This window comes from Chiloscyllium punctatum, chromosome 26 (assembly GCF_047496795.1).
Source record: "Chiloscyllium punctatum isolate Juve2018m chromosome 26, sChiPun1.3, whole genome shotgun sequence".
NCBI classification, from domain to species: Eukaryota; Metazoa; Chordata; class Chondrichthyes; order Orectolobiformes; family Hemiscylliidae; genus Chiloscyllium; species Chiloscyllium punctatum.
Genome location: NC_092764.1, coordinates 1,922,127 through 1,940,575, shown reverse-complemented (window position 1 = coordinate 1,940,575; position 18,449 = coordinate 1,922,127). Strand labels below are relative to the sequence as shown.

Genomic DNA, 18,449 nt, shown 5'->3' with positions numbered 1-18,449 from the left:
ATCACTAACTGAAGATTTCGAAGGCTGCTGTCATTAGCCAGTCTATGGGAATGAAGGGGAAGAGAGTGTATTTAGTCAACAGTTAGACTGTTAATTATGAATGAATTATGTGTTGAAACCGATCTTGAGATTAGCATATTTCAGATTGAGTTTGTCAAGATAAAGATACAATAATTCCAGAGGACCATAGACTGCTTTCTCCTTAGTTGACTGGTTATGAGTTTAATCACATCTCAGGTGAGGAGTGAAGCTGAGAAGGCCTTCATGGTAACGGTAAGTGCAATGCAGAATGATCAACGCTGCACTGGACAAGCAATGCTCTGTCGGAGTCTGAACAACTAGTAACACGAATACTTCTGTAACTGTTGGAAGGTTGGGGGGGAGCAAAATCCCATGTTGATGCTGTGGTATCATGTTGGAATATTGCAAAGTTGTTAAGTTTTAAAAATTATTGAGATCTCGGGTTATTTTATTCATTTTTGGGCATGTATCTTAAGGATGGTTAAAATCAACTAGGTAAAAGTGAGGACTGCAGATGCTGGAGATTAGAGTCTGGAGTGTTTATCGAGTTTTGAGAAGAGTTGTAGCTCAGTTGAAGTTCTGGATACAAGTTTGCTCGCTGAGCTGGAAGGTTCATTTTCAGATGTTTTGTCACCATGCCAGGTAACATCTTCATGAGCCTCCAGGTGAAGCACTGCTGATGATTCCTGCTTTCTATTTCTGTTTGTTTCTTTGAGTTGGTGATGTCATTTTCTGTTGTTTTTCTCAGGGATGGTAATTCGGGTCCAAGTCAATGTGTTTGTTAATAGAGTTCCAATTGGAATGGCATGCTTTCTAGGAATTCTCATACATGTCTCTGTTTGGCTTGTCCTAGGATGCATGTGTTGTCCCAGTTGAAGGGATACTAGTGAGAGAGGGTCATGTTGTTTTGTGGCTAGTTGATGTTCATGTATCCTGTATCATGTATCCTGTATCCAGTATACATGAACATCCATCCTAGGACAAGCCAGAGACACGCACAAGAATTCCTAGAAAGCATGTCATTCCAATTGGAACTCTATCAACAAACACATTGATTTGGACCCGATTTACCACCCCCTGAGAAAAAGAACAGGAAATGACATCACCAACCCAGACACAAAATAGAAAGCAGGAATCATCAGCATTGCTTCGCCTGGAGGCTCACTGAAAATGAATGTTCCAGCTCAGCGAGCAAACCTACATCTAGAATGTAGTGCTGGAAAATCACAGCAGGTCAAGCAGCATCCGAGGAGCAGGAGAATCGATGTTTCAGGCATAAACCCATCATAAGGGATCCCTAATGAAGGGTTTATGCCTGAAACGTCGATTCTCCTGCTCCTCGGATGCTGTCTGACCTGTGCTTTTCCAGCACCACACACTCAACAAGGTTGAGGTGTCAAGGTTACAGAGAAAATAAACTACAACGGTGTCTAGATTAACAGAATTAACCCCCAAACCCATGTTTCCTTCTCTTTGGTCATTTACTCTCATACTTCTTGCGTTAAATTTTTAATTTTAGTTATTCTGCTAAAGGTACTTTCAGTACAAGATGTGAGCCCATCGTATGGTAGTATAAAACTGGACATCATTGACTAACTGTGTACCACACAATAAACAGCAACAAATGTATAACCTCATTGCCAGCTGTTCATATTCAACCCTAGTCATCACTTTCAAAAAAAAAAGCAGCAGCCATAAATTGAAGAAGAGAACAGGAGGAAAAAATAATTAAAGCCAGCTTATTTAAGGTGTACACTGTTATCTTGAATTATGGATTCTATATTTTAAATACAAAGGTACCACAGGCAAGTCAGGTTTGACAATTCCTTTTATAACCCTGATCATTTAGACCAAGGAATGCATTAGGTGCGGAATTCAATGTTTGCGAAGTTTCTTGCAAAGAACTTGGTAGGAAGATTCTGCAACTTAATACAAGGTGAAGTGAAATTACATGAGTAGAAGATTGGTTGATGAAAAAATTAAGTTGGACAGTTCATCCCAAAGGTCAGTGCTGGATTCTGCTTTTTCTCTGAACATAGATGATTTGGATTCTGGTAGTGTATACGGCTGGTAATGTACAATTACACATTAATTGGTCTGGTGAGCAATTAGATAGTCAGGGTAGTGGAATGGAGAGACGATAGGACATGGGAGCAGAAATTAGGCCATTCAGCCCATCGAGTCTGCTCTGTCTTTCAATTGTGGCTGATAAGTTTCGCAACTACATTCTCCCGCTTTTACCCCATAACCCTTGATAATCGGTCTTAAATGTTAAAATTCACACAACACCAGGTTATAGTCTAGCACATTTATTTGGAAGCACTAGCTTTCGGAGCGCCACTGCTTCATCAGGTGGTTGTGGAGGACTTTTAACTTTGTCCACCCCAGTCCAACACTGGCACCTCAAAGTCCAGTGTACTCCGTGACATTGCCTTCACAGCCTTCTGTTGCAGTAAATTCCATAGATTCATCACTCTGGCTGAAGTTGTTTCTCCTTATCTCCATTCTAAAGGGTCTAGCCTTTACTCCAAGGCTGTACCCTCAGGTCCTAGTTTCTCCTACCAATAGAAACATCTTCCCAACATTCACCCTGTCCAGGAGGCGAAAGTGAGGACCGCAGATGTTGGAGATCAGAGTCGAGAGTGTGGTGCTGGAAAAGCACTGCAGGTCAGGCAGCATCCAAGGAGCAGGAGAATCGACATTTTGTTCCTGATAAAGAGTTAATGCCCAAAACGTTGATTCCCCTGTTCCTTGGATGCTGCCTGACCTGCTGTGCTTCTCCAGCACCACACTCTTGGCTCCACTCTGTCCAGGACATTCAGTATTCTGTATGTTTCAATTAAGTTCCCCCTTCATCCTTCTAAACTTAAGTCAGGTATAGACCCAGAGTCCTCAAACGTTCCTCATATGTTAAGCTTTTCATCACTGGGGCCATTCTTGTGAACCTCCTCCGAACACGCTCTAAGGCCAGTACATCCATCCTGAAATGTGGGACCCAAAATTGTGTACAATACCCCACATGTGGCTTGACCAGAGCTTCAAAACTAACTGCTAATTCAACCTGTAAGTTTACCTTGAGAGAATCCTGGACTAGAACTCCCAACTCTCTTTGCACTTTAGACTTCTGAATTTTCTTCCTATTTAGAAAATTGTCCATGCCTCTCTTAACAAAGAGCATGACTCACACTTTTGCACGTTGTACTCCATCTGTTCCTACTTTGTCCACTCTCCTAACCTATCCCCAAATTCTTCTGCAGCCTCCCTGCCTCTTCAAAGCTACCTGTCCGTCTACCTATCTTTGTATCTCATCTACAACTGTAGCTAGTTGCAATAGAACAAAGAAAATTTACAGCCCAGGAACAGGCCCTTCAGCCCTCCAAGCCTGAGCTTATCCAAATCTATTGTCTAATCCTGTTGCCCAATTCCTAACCATCTGTATCCCTCTGCTCCCCACCTACTCATGCATCTGTCCAGACTCATCTTAAATGAATCTACCGTGCCTGCCTCTACCACCTCTGCTGGTAATGCGTTCCAGACACCCACCACCCTCTGTGTGAAGTACTTGTTGCGTGTATCCCCCTTAAACTTTTCACCTCTCGCCTTGAAAGTGTGACCTCTCATTATTGAATCCTTCACCCTGAGAAAAAGCTTATCTCTATCTACCCTGTCTATACCCTCATGATTTTGTAAACCTCAAACAGGTCCCTCCTTAATCTCCTTTTTCCTAACGAAAACAAACCGAACCTACTCAACCCCTCTTCATAGCTAGCACCTTCCATACCAGGCAACATCCTCGTAACCCTTCTCTGCACCCTCTCCAAAGCGTCCACATCCTTTTGGTAATGTGGCACACAGAACTGTACACAGTATTCTAAATGCGGCCGAACCAATGTCTTGTACAATTTTAACATGACCTGCCAGCTCTTATACTCAACACATCATCCAATGAAGGCAAGTATACCATATGCCTCCTTGACCACTCTATCCAGCAGTGCAGCAACCTTCAGGGTACAATGGAACTGCACTCCCAGATCTCTCTGCTCATCAACTTTTCCCAAAGCTCTCCCATTCACTGTGTAATTCACTCTAGAATTAAACTTGCCTTAATGCATCACCTCACATTTGTCTGGATTGAACTCCATCTGCCAACTCTCCAGTCTATCTATATTCTCCTGTGTTCTTTGACAGTCCCTTATACTTTCTGCTACTCCACCAATCTTCGTGCCATCCGCTGATTGTACCAACAGTGCCTTTTTCCAGATTATTGTTTGTGATAAACATAAATGGTGGCCTTGGTACTGATCCCTATGGAACACCACTGGTCACCTTTCTCCATTTCAAGAAACTCCCTTCAACTACATCTGTCTCCTGTTGCTCAACCAGTTCTTTATCGACTTAGCTAGGACATCCTGCACATGATGTGACTTCACTTTATTAGTTTACCATGGGCAACCTTATCAAACGCCTTACTAAAGTCCATGTATATGACATCAACAGCCCTTCCTTCATCTATCAACTTGGTCACTTCCTCAAAGAACTCTATTAAGTTGGTATGGAACAATCACCCACGCAGAAAACCGTGTTGCCTATCACTGATAAGCCCATACTTTTCTAAATATAAATAGATCGTATCACTTAGTACCTTCTCCAGCAACTTTCCCATCACTGACATCAGACTCATTGGTCTGTAGTTACCCGGAATAGCCCTACTACCCTTGTACAGGCGGACAACATGAGCAACCTTCCAGTCCTCCGGCACCTCATCTGTGTTTAAGGATGCCACAAAGATATCTGTCAGGGCCCCAGCTATTTCCTCTCAACTCTCTCAGCAACCTGGGATAGATTCCATCTGGTCCTGGGGATTTGTCCACCTTAATAACCTCTAGCCTACTCAACATATCTTCCCTACTTATATCAACGTGATCCAGACTAATCAAACTTCTATCTCTAATCTCAACATTCATGTTTCTCTCCTCTGAACACTGATGCAAAGTAATCATTCAGAATCTCACCCATTCCCTCAGGTTCGACACACAGCCTTCCTTCATTATCCTTTAGTAGACCAATTCTTTCTCTAGTTACCTGCTTGCTTCTTCTATAAGAATAAAATACTTTGGGATTCTCCTAAATTCTGCTCGCTAAAGCTATTTCATGACCCCTTTTAGCCCAATGTATGGAGTAACATGCTTGGGAGAAAAGAAGTGTAACTTGAATTTAAATGTAGAGTTCAGCAATTTTGTGCAGAATTGAGGGTGGTAGTACTTGACAACACAAGTGGTTTAATCATAGGTTCATGCAGTACAGAAGAAGCCCTTCGGCACATCAAGTCTGTTCCACTAAATCTACACTAGTCCTACTTTCCAGCACTGGGCCCACAGTCTTGAATGTTTAGTGAAATATTTGAAACTAGTTAAGGCAGCTGAAACAATTAGATTCAGAGCTACAGTGAAACAATGGGATGGTGAGATTATACTGTTTCTCTAGTAAAGTGTCTGTACAGGTTCAATACAATAATTATCCTGAGTTCAGGTTCATTTGTGCTCTTGGCCGTAATTTAAAGGACTATACAAATACAAGGTGTGAAGGGCAAGAGGCAGATAACATATATGTTCATTTCTCAGTTTTGTGAATTATATCATGTTGAGCTTGACTGACTGCAGCAACTCGGGGAACTCGAGTATTGCAGAGGCTCACTGTTTCACCACCCACTCTTAAAGTTAATTCTCTGGGTATCAGGTGCGGTCCCAATTTAAATTCAAACTCCGTTGAAGAGTCTGCAATTTGCCAAGAAAGGATAGTAATCCCAGAAGTATCTATGCATCCCCCCCCCCCCCCAATCTTGAATTAAATAAGTTGTGGTTGCTCATAGTCAAAATTTAAATTGCACTCTGGTTTTAATTTATCAGTTTTACAAAGTTGCAGATTCTTAAGGCTGCATTTTAAATTTTACCCAGTATCATGGGTGAATGTTTACTAATCAATGTTGCTCAAACGTAGGGGCTTTTTGATTGTTGTTCACTGATCAACCGTGAGCTTGTTTCATTAGCTGCTGGGGATGTCACTGGTGCCTTTGTGACATATCATCTACTTCAGTCATTTTCTTCCATCCAGTGCACGTTCTCAAAGGTTCCACTGTCCATTTTGTCGATGTAGTGCTGTCCGTTTAAATGGTCCATTTCGTGCTGTAGGATCCGTGCTGTCCAACCTGAAGTCCGCCAACAAACCGTCTTCCCGTGTTCATTCAGTCCTGTGGAGACACAAGTGACAAACAGCATTGAGCGTGGGGAGAGGCTGAAGGAGAACAGCCTCCCTCCCTCCCCCCCCCGGGGTCACATCACTAACCCCACTCCCTCCCCCCCCACCCCCCGGGTCACGGCACTAATCCCCACACCCCCCCCCGGGGGTCACAGCACTGACCCCCCTCCCCCCCCCGGGTCACAGCACTAACCCCACCCCCCCGGGGTCACAGCACTGACCCCCCCCCGGGGTCACAGCACTAACCCCTCCCACCCCCCCCCGGGGGTCACAGCACTAACCCCACCCCCCCGGGGTCACAGCACTAACCCCAACCCCCCCGGGGTCACAGCACTGACCCCCCCCAACCCCACCTTTCCCCTAAACCCCAGGGGTCACGGCACTAACATCCACGTCCCCCCCCGGGTCACAGCACTGACCCCCACCCCCACCCAGGGTCACAGCACTGACCCCCCCCCCCCCCCGGGGGTCACAGCACTGACCCCCCCACCCCCACCCCCACCCAGGGTCACAGCACTGACCCGACCCCCCACCCCCACCCCCACCCAGGGTCACAGCACTGACCCCCCCCCACCCCCACCCAGGGTCACAGCTCTGACCCCCCCCCCCGGGGGTCACAGCACTGACCCCCCCCCCGGGGTCACAGCACTGACCCCCCCACCCCCACCCAGGGTCACAACACTGACCCCCCCCCCGGGGGTCACAGCACTGACCCCCCCCACCCAGGGTCACAGCACTGACCCCCCCACCCCCACCCAGGGTCACAACACTGACCCCCCCACCCAGGGTCACAGCACTGACCCCCCCACCCCCACCCAGGGTCACAGCACTGACCCCCCGGGGGTCACAGCACTGACCCCCCCACCCACCTGTGACCTCCACCGCCCGGTACCGGGGCACACAGGCCGCGTAGCCCGGGACGCTGTGACAGGCCTCGGGCCAGACTGCGGTTGTTGAGTCGATGACCCGGAGCCGCGGGTTGATGAAGATCCGGAGCGGGACAGTGACCATGTCCCGGGCCTGGCGGGCGGCTGGAGCCTCGGCCTCGAGTATCTCCTGGGTCACCTCAAGCACCATCACCTGGAGTGAGACACCGAGCTGTGGGGCGCTGAGGCCCAGGGCCCCGAGCCGCCGCATGGTCCGTACCAGGGCGGCGACGAGCCGCTGTACCTCGGGGCCTGTCACCTCGGCGGTGGGTACCGGGGCAGCCCGAGCCCGCAGCACCGGCTCCCCGACCAGGCAAGGCCGCGGGAAGGGGGGTACCGGCGGTCCCCGGAGCCAGCGCCGCAGAGCCACCCAGAAACTCCGCTGCTTCTGGCTGTAGGGCCTCCCGGGGCCGCGCTGCCCCAGGGCCCGGCCTCCGCAAACCGTCAGCTCCCGGCTCCAAACCCGCGGAGCCCGGAGGAACCACCGGCAAAGAGGCAGCATCGCGGGAAGCGGCAGCAGGAGAGAGCCCGGATCGCAGGCCCCACGTTCAACTGCACCGCCCCCGGGGGCAGGGATCCGGCTCCGGCCTCAGACTGAGCAGCACTGGTACTGACCATCACACACTGACCATCGCTGACTGACCACCACACACTGACCATCGCTGACTGACCACCACACACTGATCATTGCGGACTGACCACCACACACTGATCATTGCGGACTGATCATTGCAGACTGACCATCGTGGACTGACTACCACACACTGATCATTGCGGACTGACCATCACTGACTGACCATCACACACTGACCACCACAGACTGACCACCACACATTGATCACTGCGGACTGACCACCGTGGACTGACATCGATGACTGACCACCGCGGACTGACCATTGCTGACTGACCACCCCACACTGACCACTGCAGACTGACCATCGCACTGATCACCGCAGACTGATCAACGTGGACTGACCACCGCGGACTGACCATCGCTGACTGACCACCACGGACTGACCACCACACACTGATCATTGCGGACTGACCGTCGCTGACTGACCACCGCGGACTGACCATCACACACTGACCATCGCAGACTGACCACCACACACTGACCACCACGGACTGACCATCGCTTACTGACCATTGCGGACTGACCATCGCATACTGACCATTGCGGACTGACCACCGCAGACTGACCACCACACACTGACCGTCACTGACTGACCACCACATACTGACCACCGCGGACTGACCATCGCGGACTGACCACCACAGACTGACCAACGCGGACCCAGAACTGATCCCTGCGGAACTCCACTTGTAACTGGGCTCCAGGCTGAATATTTACCATCTACCACCACTCTCTGCCTTCGACCGGTTAGCCAGTTTTCTATCCAATTGGCCAAATTTCCCTCTATCCCATGCCTCCTGACTTTCCGCATAAGCCTACCATGGGGAACCTTATCAAATGCCTTACTATAATCCATGTACACTACATCCACTGCTCTACCCTCATCCACATGCTTGGTCACCTCCTCGAAGAATTCAATAAGACTTGTAAGGCAAGACCTACCCTTCACAAATCCGTGTTGGCTGTCCCTAATCAAGCAGTGTCTTTCCAGATACTCATAAATCCTATCCCTCAGTACCCTTTCCATTACTTTGCCTACCACAGAAGTAAGACTAACTGGCCTGTAATTCCGGGGTTATCCCTATTCCCTTTTTTGAACAGGGGCACAACATTTGCTACTCTCCAGTCCCCTGGTACCACCCCCGTTGACAGTGAAGACGAGAAGATCATTGCCAACGGTACTGCAATTTCCTCTCTTGCTTCCCACATAATCCTGGGATATATCCCGTCAGGCCCGGGGGACTTGTCTATCCTCAAGTTGTTCAAAATGTCCAACACATCTTCCTTCCTAACAAGTATCTCTTCTAGCTTACCAGTCCGTTTCACACTCTCTTCAACAATACGGTCCCTCTCGTTCGTAAATACTGAAGAGAAGTACTTGTTCAAGACCTCTCCTATCTCTTCCGACTCAATACACAATCTCCCACTACTGTCCTTGATCGGACCTACCCTCGTTCTCGTCATTCTCAGGTTTCTCACATACGCATAAAATACCTTGGGGTTATCCTTGATTCTATCCTCCAAGGATTTTTCATGCCCTCTCTTAGCTCTCCTAATCCCATTCTTTAGGTCCCTTCTGGCTATCCTGTATCCCTCCACTGCTCTGTCTGAACCCTGTTTCCTCAACCTTATGTAAGCCTCCTTCTTCCTCTTTACTAGACATTCAACCTCCCTCGTCGACCAAGGCTCCCTCACACGACCATTTCTTTCCTGCCTGATAGGTACATACATATCAAGGACACGTCGTATCTGCTCCTTGAAAAAGTTCCACATTTCCACCACATCCTTCCCTGACAGCCTATGCTCCCAACTTATGCTCCTCAAATCCTGTTTTACAGCATCGTAATTTCCCTTCCCCCAATTGTAAAATCTACCTTGTTGTGCGCACCTATCTCTCTCCATACCCAAGGTGAAAGTCACAGAATTGTGGTCACCATCTCCAAAATGTTCACCCACTAACAAGTCCATCACTTGTCCCGGTTCGTTACCCAGTACCAAATCCAATATGGCCTCCCCTCTGGTTGGACAATCTACATACTGAGTTAGAAAAGCTTCGTGGACACACTGCACAAACACCGCCCCATCCAATCTAGTTGATCTAAAGAGCTTCCAATCAATATTTGGGAAGTTGAAGTCGCCCATGACTACGACCCTGTGGCTTCTGCACCTTTCCAAAATCTGTTTCCCAATCTGTTTCTCCACATCTCTGCTGCTATTGGGGGGCCTATAATAAACACCCAACAAGGTGACTGCACCTTTCCTATTTCTGACTTCAGCCCATACTACCTCCAAAGGCAGATCCCCCTCAAACTTCCTTTCTGCAGCCGTTATACCATTTCTAATTAACAATGCCACACCCCTCCTTTTTTACCACCCTCCCTAATCTTACTGAAACATCTGTAACCAGGAACCTCCAACAGCCATTCCTGTCCCTCTTCTATCCACGTTTCCATGATGGCCACAACATCGTAGTCCCAGGTACCGATCCACGCCTTAAGTTCACCCACCTTATTTCTGATACTCCTTGCGTTGAAGTATACGCACTTGAGCCCATCTCTGTGTCCGCAAGTATTCCCTGTCAGTTTTACCTTCTCCACAGCCTCCCTACAGTCTTGGACATCCTGACACACAGCTAGCTTACTTGCTGGACTACAAGTCCGGATCCCATCCCCCTGCCAAATTAGTTTAAACCCCCCAGGATATTGGTGCCCTTCTGGTTCAGGTGCAACCTGTCCTGTTTGTACAGGTCCCACCTTTCCCAGAATGCAGTCCAATTGTCCAAATACCTGAAGCCCTCCCTCCTACACCATCCTTGCAGCCACGTGTTCAACTGCACTCTCTCCCTATTCCTTGCCTCACTGTCACGTGGCACCGGCAACAACCCAGAGATGACGACTCTGTCCGTCCTAGCTTTTAGCTTCCAGCCTAACTCCCTGAGCTCTTGAATGACTCCCCACCCCTCTTCCTACCTATGTCGTTGGTGCCAATGTGTACCATGACTTCTGGCTGCACACCCTCCCCCTTAAGGATTCTGAAGACACGGTCCGAGACGTCTCGGACCCTGGCACCCGGGAGGCAACAAACCATCCGAGAGTCTCGCCCATGTCCACAGAACCGCCTGTCCGTCCCTCTAACTAGAGAGTCTCCTATAACTAGCGCTCTCCTCCTCTCCCCCTTTCCCTTCTGAGTCTCAGAGCCAGACCTCACGCCACAGACCCCTTCACTGCAGCTTACACCTGCAAGGCTGTCCCCCCCAACAGTTTCCAAAGCTGTATACTTATTATTTAGGGGAACGACCACAGGGGAACCCTGCACTGCCTGCTTCCTCCCCTTCCCACCTCTAACTGTTACCCAGCTACCTCTGTTCTCCGGCGTAACTATGTCCCTGTAGCTTCTATCAATCACCCTCTCAGCCTCTCGAATAATCCTCAGTTCATCCAACTCCAGTTCCAGTTCCCTAACTCATTCGGTGAGGAGCAGGATCTGACTGCATTTCCTGCAGACGAAGTCGGCAGGAGTATCGGTGGTCACCCCTACCTCAAACATCCTGCAGGAGGAACATTCCACCGCGTGCGCTGCCATGACTGTACACTTTGTCTCCAAAACAAGAACACTGAGTCAATAACACTGAGTCGCTTACCTGTGGACTTTAAAGTTAGGTTAGAGGAGGCCCTACAAAGTAGGGCCTGGGGTCTAGAACACACCCACTCAAATACTAATCACTTACCTTCCCGACCAGCTCTGTGCTCCAACCTCACTTCCGCCCAGCTTGCGCCGCTCTCTGCGGTGAAAAGTCTCCCGGGTTCGCTTTTACTCGGCCACTGCTCCCACTCAAATGACCGTTGGTTTAAAAGGGTGAGTATTTATACTCACTGTTCTCCTTCCCGGCTGCCCCTTTGCTTGCCGTCACTTCCTCTGCTGCTCCTGCTCTTTCTGTGAAGAGAGAGAAAAAAAACACCGCTGCCCGCTACAGGTAAGTAATTTTAAAACAAACTGTCTTACCTTAGCTGAAGTCTCCCGGGTTCGCTTTTACTCGGCTGTTGCTCCCACTCAAAAAAAAATTGATTAGTTTAAGATTGATTAGTGTGAGGTCTTGCGTTTTGGAAAGTCAAATCAAGGTGGGAGTTCCGTGGTGAATGGTAGGGCCTTGAGGTGTAGTGGAACAGAGGGACCTTGGAGTTCAAATGCACAGTTCTCTGAAAGTGGAGTCACGGGTAGACAAAGCGTTGAAGAAAGCTTTTGGCACACTGGCCTTCATCAGTCAAGGCATTGAGTATAGAATTTGGGAAGATATGTTGCAGTTGTACAGGATGTTGGTGAGGGCACACTTGGAATATCGTGTTCAGTTTAGGTCACCTTGCTATAGGAAGGATGTTATTAAACTGGAAAGAGTGCAGAAGAAATTTATAAGGATGTTGCAAGGACTCAAGGGTGATTTATAGACAGAGGTTGGACAAGCTAGGACTTTTTTTCTTTAGATGATAGAAGACTGAGGGGGGACCTTGTAGAGCTGCATAAGATCAAGAGAGGCTTGGATAGGTTGAATACACTCAGTGTTTTTGCCATGATTGGGGAATCAAGAACTTGCAGGCATCAATTTAAGGGGAGGGGAAAAGAATAAAAGGGAATCTGAGAGGCCACCTTTTTACACAGAGGGCGATATGCAGATGGAATCAGCTGCCAGCAGAAGTGGCTGAAGTGGATACATTAACAAGATGTAAAAGACATTTGGATAAATACATGGATAGGAAAGGATTAGAAGATAAAAACAATGACTGCCGATGCTGGAAAGCAAATACTGGATTAGTGGTGCTGGAAGAGCACAGCAGTTCAGGCAGCATCCAACGAGCAGTGAAATCGACGTTTCGGGCAAAAGCCCTTCATCAGGAATGATGAAGGATTAGAAGAATATGGGCCAAAAGCAGAGAAATGAGGTTAGTGTGGATGGGCATTTTGATCAACATGGACCAGTTTGGGCCTGTCTCAGTGCTGTAGGACTCTATGACTCCATGAATGGGACCAGCATCCTTGTGGGGAGGTTTGCTCGTACTGTTGGGGAAGGTCTAACCTAGTAGGAGTGGGGGAGTGATGGGAGATACAGAGAGAAGGTTTAGCAAGGGGAGATGAACAACCAAAGCCAGCAGAGACAGCAAGGGAGTCAAGAAGGCATAGAAATTTTAGACTAGCTAAGGCATAGGGAGTTTGGCAAGGTCAGATAGTATTTATTTTAATGCAAGTAGTTTGACGGAGAAGGCAGATGAGTTGAGGGCACAAATTAAAACATGTTAGGGCCATGACGTTATTGCTATCATTCAGACATGGTTGAGTGAGGGGGAGGATGGGCAGCTCAAGATATAATCTTCAAGTGAACTGGGAAGGAGGTAAAAGAGGAGGAGGTGTCACAATATTAGAACATAGAACAATACAGCACAATACAGGCTCTTCAGCTCACGATATTGTGTCGAGCATTTATTTTAACCTAAGATCAGATGAAGTCCTGATGAAGGGCTTTTGCCCAAAACATCAATTTTCCTCCTCTTCGGATGCTGCCTGACCTGCTGTGCTTTTCCAGCTCCACTCGAATCTATACTCTGATTTCCAGCATCTGCAGTCCTTACTTTTGCTTAATCTAAGATTACCCTAATCTCCACACCCCTCAATTTACAGTCGTCCATGAGCTTGTCCAGCAGTCACTTAAATGTCCCTAATGTCTCTGACTCTACTACCATCGTGCTGTTGAGAAAGGTCTAACCTCGTGGGAGTGTATTCCACACATCCACCATTCTCTGCATAAAGAACTACCTCTAACATCTCTCCTATATCTTCCTCCAATCACCTTAAAATTATGACCCCTCGTCACAGCCATTTCTATCCTGGGGAAAAGTCTCTGGCTATCCACTCTATTTATGCCTCTCATTATCGTACACCTTTATCAAGTCATCTCTCTTCCTATCTCTCTCCAGACTTAAAAGCTCAAGCTCACTCAACTTCTCTTCATAAGACATGCCCTCCAATCCAGGCAGCATCCTGGTAATCTCCTCTGCACCCTCTCTAAAGCATCTACATTCTTCCTATAGTGAGGTGACCAGAACTGGACACATGGTCTAACCAGAGTTTTATAGAGCTGCAGCAAAACTTAAACTTAATCCTGTTAATGACAGTTAAAACACCATATGCCTTCTTAACAACCCCAACAACTTGGTTGGCAACTTTGAGGGATTGATGTACATGGACCCCAAGATCCTGCTTTTCCTGCACACTGCCAAGAATCTTGTCTTTAACCTTGTATTCAGCATTCAAATTTGACTTTCCAAAATGAATCACTACATTTATCCAGGTTTAGCTCCATCTGCCATTTCACAGCCCAGCTCTGCATCCTGTCAATATTTTCATGTAGCCTGCCGCAGCCCTCAACACTATTTACAACATCACTGACCTTTGTGTCATCGGCAAACTTACTAGCCCACCCTTTCATTTCTTCATCCAAGTCATTTATTAAAAACTACAAAGAGCAGAGGCCCAAAAGGAGATCCCTACAGAGCACCGCTGGTCACTGACCTCCAGGCAGAATACTTTCCATCCACTGCCACTAGCTGTTTTGTTTCGGCCAGCCAATTCTGTATCCAGACAGCCAACGTTCCCTGTATCCCATAGTTCCTAACTTTCTGGATGAGCCTACTGTGGGGAACCTTATCAAATGCCTTAAGGAAATCCATATCCATATTGATTAAGGAATCCATTACAATAAGTCATAATTTGGAGATGCCAATGTTGGACTGGGATGTACAAAGTTAAAAATCACACAACACCGGGTTATAGTCCAACAGGTTTAATTGGAAGCACACTTGCTTTCGGAGTGCCACTCCTTCATCAGGTGGTTGTGGGAGGGATGACATCTTAGAAGGCTCCTCAAATGAAGTTACATAGGTAGAACTAAAAGAAAGGAACAATCACATTGTCCCCTAATAGTCTACGAGAAATAGAAGACCAGATATGTGGTCAACTTTCAGAGAGGTGTAATAGGGTAGCACAGAATCAGCGTACAAAAGAGGCTTTCATACCTTAAGTCTGTATGATCAAGAACATGCCAAAAATTCCCCACTCAGTTCAACTGCTCATCAAAATATTTTTCTAAGTTTGTGAGGTTTCCTGCCTCAACTACTCTCCCAGCAGTGGAGTCTAAACCCTCACAGTCTTCTGGGTAAAAATATTTTTTCCTGAAATCTCCTCTAAACCTCCTACCATTCACAGTAAAATTATGGGTCCTTATTATTGACTCTTCAACTAAAGGGGAACATCTGCTTTCTATTCACACTGTCAATGTCCCTCATAATCTATCCAAACTCTCTTCATCGTTGAAATACTCCATCCCAGGCCATATCCTGGTGAATCTCTTCTGCATCCCCTTCAGTGCAATCACATCCTTCCTATAGTGTAGTGACCAGAACGGCACACAGTACTCCAGCTGTGGCCTAACCAAAGTTCTGTATGGCTCCAACATCACCTCCCAGCTCTTATGTTCTGTTACCTGACTGATAAGGGCAAATGTCCCATATGCCTTCTTAACTACCCAATTAACCGATGTTGCTCCTTTACAGATCTGTAGACAAGCACTTCAAAGTCTCTCTGTTCATCTTGGCTTCCTAGTGTCCTGCCATTCGTTGAGTGCAAACTTGTCTTCTTCCTTCTTTCAAAATTCAACATTTCAGATTTATCAGGATTAGGTTCCATCTGCCACAGTGACCCATCTGAACAATCTGTTAATACCCTCCCGTAACCTAACACCTTTCTCCTCACTGTCAACCACCTGACCAATCCTTGTATCATCTGCAAACTTATTTCTCATGCGCCATCACATCATTGATATCATTTATATATTGCAAAGTTGTGTACAGTAATTGTAAATTGGGGAGCAGGAAGTTAGAATTTGGTATTTGTAAAATTGTAAAATGCTGGGGGTGGGGGAGAGCATTGCATGGTCCTTTTAAAATATTATTTTTCTCTCTGCTTAGAGATTAAAATGGATGTTTGTGAACAGCAGCTTGAGTTTGTCAGTACACAGAGAGCCTGAACTGAAATGTTTGTATCAAAAGGCTGAATTGTTAGTAGGCCAAACAGCAGATTTTATCAAGAGTTTAGCCGATCAATTTGAACCAGGTCCTTAGATACATAAAGCCTATTAAATTTAAATCTGATGGTTTTGACAACAGAAGACCAAACTTTTGTAAGCAATACTGTTATGTCATCAAGGGTATGAAAGAAGGGGGCAAGCTGCCATCCTCCAGAGTTAATAGCTCTCAGCTCTCAAGAGAAATTTTCTCTCAAAATCATCTGTGTTAGAGAAAGCACCATTCAAATAATAACGGTAGCAATGATGAAGAAACAGCAGGGAAGATGGAACAGAGAAGACATTCCTGACAGAAGAGACAGAAGAAGGCACAGAAAATTCTGGAAGATATGTAATCTGACTGTAACTTTGAGAGGCTTTTTTTATGTTTATGAGTGGAACTTGCATTTATTGGAACAGCATGCCATTAGAATCTTGTTTTATTCGGGAATGGTTAGTGATTAGAAGAGATTCATTAATAGCTTAGTTAATTTGTTTACTTTAGAGAATTAGATAAATAATTTCTGACTTGTTGATTTTAAAGTTAGTGTCGGATTTATTTTATTAATCACTAGAAGTTGCTGAAATGCAGATTACACCATTTTTCATACACTTTTTACAGATTATAGGGCGAGGTGCCCCTCTCTGGGTGTTTCCATTTCAGTTCTCAGAGAGGGGTCAACATCCACTTTATAACATATTAATTTCACAAATAATAGATGCAGAAATATCAAGAAAGCTAATGGAATGCTGACTTTTATGTCAAGAGGACTGGAGTACAGGGATACAGAACTTATACTGCAGTTGTACAAAACCCTGGTTAGACCCTAATTGGAGTACTTCCTTTCCGCCTCTCCAACCTATCACCTTCATCCCCACCTCCATTCACCTATTGCACTCTTAGCTATCTTCTCCCCAGCCCCCCCCCCCCCCCCCCCCGCCTCCCATTTATCTCTCCATGCCGGAGGCTCCCAGCCTCATTCCTGATGAAGGGCTTTTGCCCGAAACATTGATTTTCCTGCTTCTCGGATGCTCCCTGACCTGTTGTGCTTTTCCAGCACCACTCTGATCTCCAGCAACTGCAGTCCTCACTTTCGCCCACTTGGAGTACTGTGAGCAGACCTGGACACCACACCTTAGGAAGGATGTATTGGCCTTGGAGGGAATGCAGCATAGATTTGCAAGACTGATACTTGGACTTTAGGGGGTAAGTTACTAGGAGAGATTAGAACATAGAAAAGTACAGCACAGAACAGCCCCTTTAGCCTACGATGTTGTGGCGAGGGTTAATCCTAATGTAAAATAAAATAACCTAACCTATGCACCCCTCAACTCACTGCTGTCCATGTGCATGTCCAGCAGTCGCTTAAATGTCCCGAATGACACTGCTTCCACCACCTCAGCTGGCAACGCATTCTATGCATTCACAACTCTCTGCGTAAAGAACCTTCCTCTGATCTCCTTTTTGCCTTCCTCCTCATAACTTAAAACTATGACCCCTTGTACCAGTCAATCCTGCCCTGGGGAAAAGTCTCTGACTAGTGACTCTATCTATTCCTCTTATTATCTTGTATACCTCGATCAGGTCACCTCTCTTCCTCCTCCTCTCCAGAGAGAAAAAACAGAGTTTATTTAATCTCTCTTCATAAGGCAATCCCTCCAGTCCAGGCAGCGTCCTGGTAAACCTTCTTTGCACCCTCTCCAAAGCCTCTGTATCTTTCCTATAGTCGGGCAACCAGAACTGGACACGATATTCCAAGTGTGGTCTCACCAGGGTCTTGTAGAGCTGTAGCAAAACCCCACATCTCTTAAACTTGATCCCCCATTAATGAAAGCCAAAACACCATATGCTTTCTTAATAACACTATCCACTTGGGTGACAACGTTGAGGGATCTATGTACTTGCACACCAAGATCTTCTGTTCCTCCACACTGCCAAGAATCCTGTCTTTAATCCTATATTCAGCATTCGAGTTCGACCTTCCAAAATGCATCACTTTGTATTTATCCAGGTTGAACTCCATCTGCCATTTCTCAGCTCAGCTCTGCATCCTGTGCATGACATACTGCAGCCTGTAATAGCCCTTGATACTATCAATGGCACCTCCAACCTTTGTGTCATCTACAAATTTACTAACCCACCCATCAACCTCCTCATCCAAGTCATTTATAAAAACTACAAAGAGCAGAGGCCCAAGAACAGAGCCCTGCAGGACCCCACTCAACACTGACCTCCAGGCAGAATACTTTCCATCTACAACCACTCTCTGCCTTCTGTCAGCCAACTAATTCTGAATCCAGAAAGCCAAATCTCCCTTTTCCCATACATCCTGACTTTATGAATGAGCCTACCATGGGGAGACCTATCAAATGCATTGCTGGAGTCCATATACACCACATCCTCTGCTTGACCTTCGTCGACCTGTCCTGTCACCTCCTCAAAGAACTCAATAAGATTTGTGAGGCATGATCTGCCCCTCACAAAGCCATGCTGACTGCCTTTAAT

General features: G+C 46.8%; 1 protein-coding gene and 1 long non-coding RNA gene across 2 annotated transcripts in view; one reads left to right on the top strand and one right to left on the bottom strand.

Moving 5' to 3' along the window:
- Positions 1-5,896: 5,896 nt before the first annotated feature.
- Positions 5,897-7,704, bottom strand: pdf (peptide deformylase, mitochondrial). The gene is made up of 2 exons (XM_072595737.1): positions 7,146-7,704; positions 5,897-6,268 (listed from the first exon to the last, which is right to left on the bottom strand). Exons 1-2 carry the CDS (start codon positions 7,702-7,704, stop codon positions 6,111-6,113), a joined length of 717 nt encoding a protein of 238 aa, XP_072451838.1. The 3' UTR covers positions 5,897-6,110.
- A 1-nt stretch (position 7,705) lies between these two features.
- Positions 7,706-18,449, top strand: part of LOC140496235 (uncharacterized) — a 51,114-nt gene continuing 40,370 nt past the window's right edge. The window contains exon 1 of the long non-coding RNA XR_011964218.1: positions 7,706-7,809. This is a non-coding gene — a long non-coding RNA (uncharacterized lncRNA). The remainder of the gene's footprint in view (positions 7,810-18,449) is intronic.